At 55.2% G+C, this 6,942-nt stretch overlaps 1 protein-coding gene and 1 pseudogene across 2 annotated transcripts; both read left to right on the top strand.

The window, feature by feature from the left end:
* Window positions 1-218: 218 nt before the first annotated feature.
* Window positions 219-2,948, top strand: LOC310833103 (heat shock 70 kDa protein 1-like). The gene has a single exon (XM_083715449.1). It carries the CDS (start codon window positions 946-948, stop codon window positions 2,866-2,868), a length of 1,923 nt encoding a protein of 640 aa, XP_083571575.1. The 5' UTR covers window positions 219-945; the 3' UTR covers window positions 2,869-2,948.
* A 1,577-nt stretch (window positions 2,949-4,525) lies between these two features.
* On the top strand, window positions 4,526-6,709 carry LOC310833098 (heat shock 70 kDa protein 1B pseudogene; annotated as a pseudogene). Its single transcript has one exon. The product of its transcript is annotated as a heat shock 70 kDa protein 1B pseudogene (transcript).
* Window positions 6,710-6,942: the final 233 nt, after the last annotated feature.

The following is a 6,942-nucleotide window of genomic DNA, read 5'->3' as shown; positions in this document are numbered from 1 at the left end:
TTTCGGCTGTGGCTCCAATCTGGTGGAACGCTCTGTCCCAAGAGACTAGGGCCCTGCGGGACTTGACATCTTTCCGCAGGGCCTGCAAGACAGAGCTGTCCCACCAGGCCTTTGGTCAGGGCACAGCCTGACTCCCTCCTTTGGCAATCTTCACAGAACTCTAGCCCAATGGTTGCCATCAATTTGATTTGAATTAATTTTATAATGAAATGATTTTAGAATGTTGTATTATTTTATTGTTGTTAGCTGCCCTGAGCCCGGCTTCGGCTGGGGAGGGCAGAATATAAATAAAAATTTATTATTATTATTATGAAATTTGCTCCCTCGGGAGGCAGTGATGGCTTTAAAAGAGTATTAGAGAAATTCACGGTGGGTAACGCCGCCGATGGCTACCAGCTACAATGGCTATGCTATGCCTTCACAGCTAGAGACCCTGATGTTTCTGAATACCAGTTACTGGAAGCCCAAGGATAAGAGACGGCTCTTATGTTTGAATCCTGCTTGCTGGTTTCTCACAGGCATCTGGTTGGCCACTGTAAGAACAGGATACTGTGCTAGATAGCCCGTCGGCCTAATCCACCAGGCTCTTCTTAGGTTCTTATGTTCTTAGGGTGTGGTCCAGGCAAGGGGCTTCAGAATTGTCTACTCAACTCCCATTGTGATGTGTGATGGTGAAGTCATCGGTATGGGTTTGAAGGTGAGGGTGCCACACCGCTGAGCCCATAAGAAAAAATCCCAACTGCCCAGCTATAGGCAAGGGAGAAGATGCCATCACCCCGAGAAAAAATCTAAGTCCTGGTCAGCCAACTTTTTGGTCTTGAAGAGAGGGGGGAAGGCAAAGCAGACAGAGACAGAGAGAGAGGCCAGCAAATCTCTCATGGGATCATCTATCCCCTCCCATTTCTTGGTCAACCTCAACCAAAAAGGAGCCTGACGTAAACAACCATGCCTAAGCAGAATGCCCTGGCCATAGGGATTGACCTCGGCACCACCTACTCCTGCGTGGCTGTCTGCCAGCACGACAAAGTGGAGATTATCGCCAACGACCAAGGGAACCGCACAACACCCAGCTACGTGGCCTTCACCAGCAGCGAGCACTTGGTCGGGGACCCAGCGAAGAGCCAGGCCTCTCTCAACCCCCAGAACACAGTGTTCGACGCCAAGCGGTTGATTGGCAGGAAATATGAGGACGCCACAGTCCAGGAGGACATCAAGCACTGGCCATTCACCGTGGTCAACCACGAGGGCAAGCTCAAGGTCCAGGTGTCCCACAAGGGGAAGCAGCGGACCTTCTACCCTGAGGAGATCTCGGCCATGGTGTTGGTCAAGATGAAGCAGACAGCCGAGGCCTACCTAGGTTGTTCCATCTCCCAAGCCATTGTCACAGTGCCGGCCTACTTCAACGATGCCCAGCGGCAGGCCACCATTGACGCCGGGGCCATCGCCGGCCTCCAGATCCTGAAGATTATCAATGAGCCCACGGCCGCCGCTATCGCCTACGGTCTCGATGTGAGGAACCAGGAGGCAGGTTGCCGGAACATCCTCATTTTCGACCTGGGCGGGGGCACCTTTGACATCTCCATCCTCTCTGCTGAGGACGGCATCTTTGAGGTGAAAGCCACGTCGGGGGACACTCACTTGGGTGGCGAGGACTTCGACAAGAGGTTGGTGAGCTACCTTGCAGAGGAGTTCCGGAAGAAGTACAAGAAAGACATCCGCCAGGACAAAAAGGCCATGCAGAGGTTGAAGATTGCGGCCGAGCGCGCCAAGTGCACACTGAGCTCCTGCAGCAATGCCAGCGTATCCATCGACTCCCTCTACCAAGGCATCGACTTTCACACGGCCATCACAAGGGCACGTTTCGAGGACCTGTGTTCTGACCTCTTCCGGGCCACCCTGAAGCCCTTGGAGAGGGCTCTGAAAGACGCCAAGATGAGCAAGGGTGACATCAAGGACATCGTGTTGGTCGGGGGCTCCACCCGCATCCCCAAGATCCAGAAGATGCTGAAGGACTTCTTCAACGGGAAGGAGCTATGCAAGGGCATCAACCCCGATGAAGCAGTGGCTTATGGAGCAGCCATCCAGGCCGCTGTCTTAACAGGCAACCGGACCCCAAAGATGCAGAATGTGTTCCTCCTGGATGTCACCCCGTTGTCTCTGGGGATCAACACCCAAGGTGGGGTCATGGCGACCATCATCAAGCGCAACTCGCCTGTCCCCACAAAGGAAACGATGGAGTTTACCACCACGGAGGACGACCAAGACACCATCTTCTTCATGGTGTACGAAGGGGAGAGGGCCCTAACCAAGCACAACCACCTCCTGGGCACGTTCACCTTGAAAGGCATCCCTCCGGCCCCCTGCGGGGTCCCCGTCATTGTCGTCACCTTCGCCATCGACGAGAACAACATCCTGACCGTCTCCGCCAAGGACGTGGAGACGGGGAACACCAGCCACCTCACCATCTCGGACACTCAGGGCCGCCTCGGCAAAGAGGAGATAGAGAAGATCATTCAGACGGCGGAAGAGTTCAGGGTGAGCGACGTTTCCCAGAAGGAGAAGATTGAGGCCATGAACTCCTTGGAGTCCTGCACCCTCGAACTGAAGAGGGTGGCCGAGGAGCAGGTGCTGGATGTGAAGGCCAAGAGGAGGATGTTGGAGATGTGCAACAGCACCACCTCCTGGCTCGAGGGCAACCCTTTGGCTGAGAAGGTGGAGTGTGAGCAGCGTCAGAAGGACCTGGAAGAAGCGTGGGATTCGATTTGCACCTCCCTCACCCAGAGCGAGAGAACAGGAGGGACATCTGGGGAGGACCAGAACGTGGCAGTGGAGAAGAATAATGAGGACCCCAGTGATGGGATGGAATGAAATCGCCCAAACTGCCAGAGGGCATTGTTCCACCTACAGGGCACATTAAAAAAAAAAGGGTTGAAAGGAAAGGAAGAAAAGTTGTCCTGCCTCTTTGATGTATGCATCCAGGGTTTGCTTTATTTTTGTATCCCACTCTGCTTATTAAAAGAAAAGGAAAAAAATACAGTGGAACTTTGGTTCTCAAATGGCTTAGCTGACGAACAAAACGTCAAAAACCCAGAAGTAAGTGTTCCAGTTTTCAAACGTTTTTTGGAAGCTGAACGACCAATGCGGTTGTCGGCTATTGTTTCCGGGGCGCCTGCACCAATCAGAAGCCGCTCCTTGGTTTTTCAAACGTTTCGGAAGTCAAATGGGCTTCTGAAACGAATTTTAGTTTGAGAACCAAGGTTCCACTGTTTCCAAAGCAGCATTTGAACAAAAGATAGGGGGAGGTCCATAGTTCAGTTGCTAGAGCACCTGGTATTGCATGCAATAGCTCCCAAGTGGCGCCTGCTGGAAGTGCTCAGAACATCTCCAGTTTGAAACCCTAAAGAGCTGCTGCCAGTCAGTGTAGGCTGTTCTGAGCTAGATAGATATAAGAAGTAGTCTTATACTAAGGTCAGTTCTATATTCAGAACCATAAGGTGGGCGGGGAGTGGTCTTGTGCTTGGGTCCTTCTTGTGAGTTCCCCAGGAAGGGCATCCAGCTAGCCATCTGGGTCAGGCCAATGGTCCATCTAGTCCAGTATTCTCTTCTCACAAGGCTCTTGCTGTGTTCTTAAGTTTCCAGAATGTTTTACAGGGAACTGTGCTGGGCCCGGGGGTAACTCGAGAACCACGGTCCAGGTCCGGTCCAGAATCCATAAGTTCCGCTAGGCATCAGTCCGACTGGGCCAAGGCAGGACACAAGGCAGGAAACCAGGCAAGGACAGGTATAGGATCTCAGGCAGGTTCTAGCATACAGCAATGTTGCTCCCGCAACCTGGGGCGGGGTCCGACAGCCTTTTATCTTTGTTGGGGTAGCGGCCGGTTCTGATCCCCCAGCGACTCACCTCCCTGTCTCGCCCAAAGGCAAGCACTCCTCCTGCAAGTACTCAGGTCTCTCCTTCTCTCAGACCTCAGTCTCTGCAGCTCGGGAGACGTCAGTGGGTTACTAGACCCAGGGGCCGCCTCAGCCTCCCCTGACCCAACTGGTAGTGGAGCAGCTGTAAGTGATGGCCCAGCTGAAGGCAACAAGGTCATCCCCACATCTGGAGCCAGGGCAGGCTCAGGCCCCTGACTCGGCCCAGCTGGTGTTTGTTGCAGGGGAACGTGTGCAGACGGGGGCTCTTCAGGATCAGGCCCCAGACTTGGTTCAGATGATGCCTGAGGCAAAGGATCCAGTGCAGACTGAGACTCCTCTGGTTCCGAGTCTGAGCCCAAGTCCCAGACCATCACAGGAACTGTCTCAATTAGCTTGCCCCAAGGGAGGGAGTTCTAGAGTCTCTGGTGCTTACAACCAACCATGTACTTACCAAAGTGATGCCAGACCTTGTGTCTCCCTGTCTCTCTCAATGGGCGGGAGGTCTGAAACTCAGGTTAAGTATGAAGAGGAGATCTGCTGAGGCCCTGAGGCAGAGCTAGTCCCCACAGGGCCTATTGTGACATATGCCATGATGGTCAGACCACTTGACCTCTTTGAAGAAAATATCAAGGGCAGAGACAGAGGAAATACCTCCCATAGGAGCCAAGAGCTCTCCCCCCAACCCGGCTTCCCCAGGGTTGCCAATTTTCCATCTTTGGCAGAAGGGCTGGGGGCCTGGGGGAAAAGATCCACTGATGGGAGCAGACCTCAGCCATGAGAAAGTTCAAGACATCACCAACAGCAGCAATGCCTCCCCGCCACAGTCTACCCCCAGGGTTAAAACAGCAGCATCCAGAACTCGCCCCAGGGGCCCAGCCGTGGGCATAGACCTAGGCACCACCTACTCCTGCGTGGCAGTCTGCCAGAAGGGAAAGGTGGACGTCCTCGCCAACGACCACGGCAACCACACCATGCCCAGCTGCGTGGCTTTCACTGACAAGGAACGCCTGGTGGGGGAGCCGGCCGAGCTGCTGAGGGGCCTTAACCCAGAGAACACCATCTTTGGTGCCAAGCGGCTCATCGGCCGCAGGTATGAAGACCCGTCGGTGCAGTCCGACCTGAACCACTGGCCTTTCCGGGTAGCTGCGGGCGGTGGCGGCGAAGCCAAAGTCCACGTGTTGCACAGAGGGCTGGAGAAGTCCTTCTACCCGGAGGAAATCTCTGCAATGGTGCTGTCCAAGCTGAAGCAGGTGGCGGAGGCCCACCTGGGCCGCCCGGTCACTCAGGCCGTCATCACCGTCCCGGCATACTTCAACGACGCCCAGCGCCAGGCAACGATTGACGCGGGTGCGATTGCAGGGCTGAAGGTCCTGAGACTGATCAACGAACCCACGGCAGCTGCCATCGCTTACGGCCTGAACGACAGCAGGCAGTGGAAGGAGAAGAGGAACATCCTCGTATTCGACTTGGGCGGGGGGACCTTTGATGTCTCCGTCCTCACTGCCCAGGATGGCGTCTTTGAGGTGGTAGCCACGGCTGGGGACACCCACCTGGGTGGGGAGGATTTTGATCAGCGGCTGGTGGACCATCTCACCCAGGAGTTCAAGAGGAAACACAAGGAGGACCTCAGCCAGTGCAACAAGGCAAAGCAGAGGCTGAAGGTGGCCTGTGAGAAGGCCAAGCGTGTCCTGAGCTCTAATATCACGGCCATCGTGTCCGTCGACTCCCTCTACAAGGGGGTGGATTTCCACACAACCATCACCAGGGCCAGCTTTGAGGACCTCTGCTCTGACCTCTTCCAGTCCACCATGCTCTATGTGGAGAGGGCACTGGAGGAGGCTGGCATCAAGAAGACCCAGATTGACGACGTTGTCCTCGTTGGGGGTTCCACCCGCATCCCAATGATCCAGAGGCTCCTCTCGCAGTTCTTCGATGGGCAAGACTTGTGTAGGGTCATCAACCCAGATGAGGCAGTGGCGCATGGGGCAGCCATCCAAGCTGCCATCTTGACTGGCCACCGGTACCAAAGCTTGCAGAACCTGCTCCTGTTGGACGTGACTCCCGTCTCCTTGGGGCTGGAGACGGTGGGAGGCGTGATGGACGTCGTGGTCAAGCGCAACTCTCCGATCCCCACCAAGGAAACCAGGAACTTCTCCACCACGGAGGACAACCAAAACAGCCTCTTCTTGCAAGTCTACGAAGGGGAACGGACATTGACCAAACACAACCGGCTCCTTGGAACGGTCACGCTGGGCGGGCTCCAACCTGCCCCTCGGTGCGTGCCGGTAATCGTGGTCACCTTCCACATCGACCACAACAACATTCTCACTGTGACCGCTACGGAGAGGTGCACCGGCAACCAAAACCAGCTGACGATCACAGACACCCGGGGCCGGTTGGACAGAGAGGAGATGGAGCGAATCATCCATGAGGAGGAAGAGTACTGGGCTCAGGAGAAGGCCGAGCAGGAGAAGAACGAAGCCCTGAATTCTTTGGAGGCCAGCACTCTGCAGCTGAAGAGGGTGGCTGTTGAGGAGAAGGCTCTGGATGACCGGGCGAAGAGGAGGGTCCTGGAGATGTGCGAGGAGACGGCCGCGTGGATGGAGGGCAACCGGAGAGCCCCGAAGAAGGAGTACGAGGAACGGAAGAGGGAACTGGAGGACGTCTGCTATTCCATCATCACGCACTTCAGCTCTGACGGAGGGGATCTGTCGCAGACGAAGGGAAGAGGGAAATCCTAGCTCTGGGCTTAGATCGGGGTAGATGGTGAGGCACATTAAAAGGAGAAGAAAGTGGATGGGTGGGTGGAGATGTTTCTGCTTCTTGGGAGTGTAAAGAGTGTGGTGCTGCAGCAAAGTGTTGCAGCATATCCATCACCCTCCGCCCTGCCCCCAACATTCTGGGTCACAAGTTCCACTAAGGAATCCTTGGAATGTAAGGAGCCTGCTGTATCAGCCAGTGGCCAGCCCAGCATACTGTTCTCAAAAGTGGTCAACCAGTTACCAGCAGGATCTGAACACAAGACCCTCT

Source organism: Podarcis gaigeae (genome assembly GCF_964106915.1).
Source record: "Podarcis gaigeae genome assembly, chromosome: 16".
NCBI lineage: Eukaryota > Metazoa > Chordata > Lepidosauria > Squamata > Lacertidae > Podarcis > Podarcis gaigeae.
Note: the sequence above shows the minus strand (reverse complement) of the source record. Positions and strands in the feature narration are given on the sequence as shown.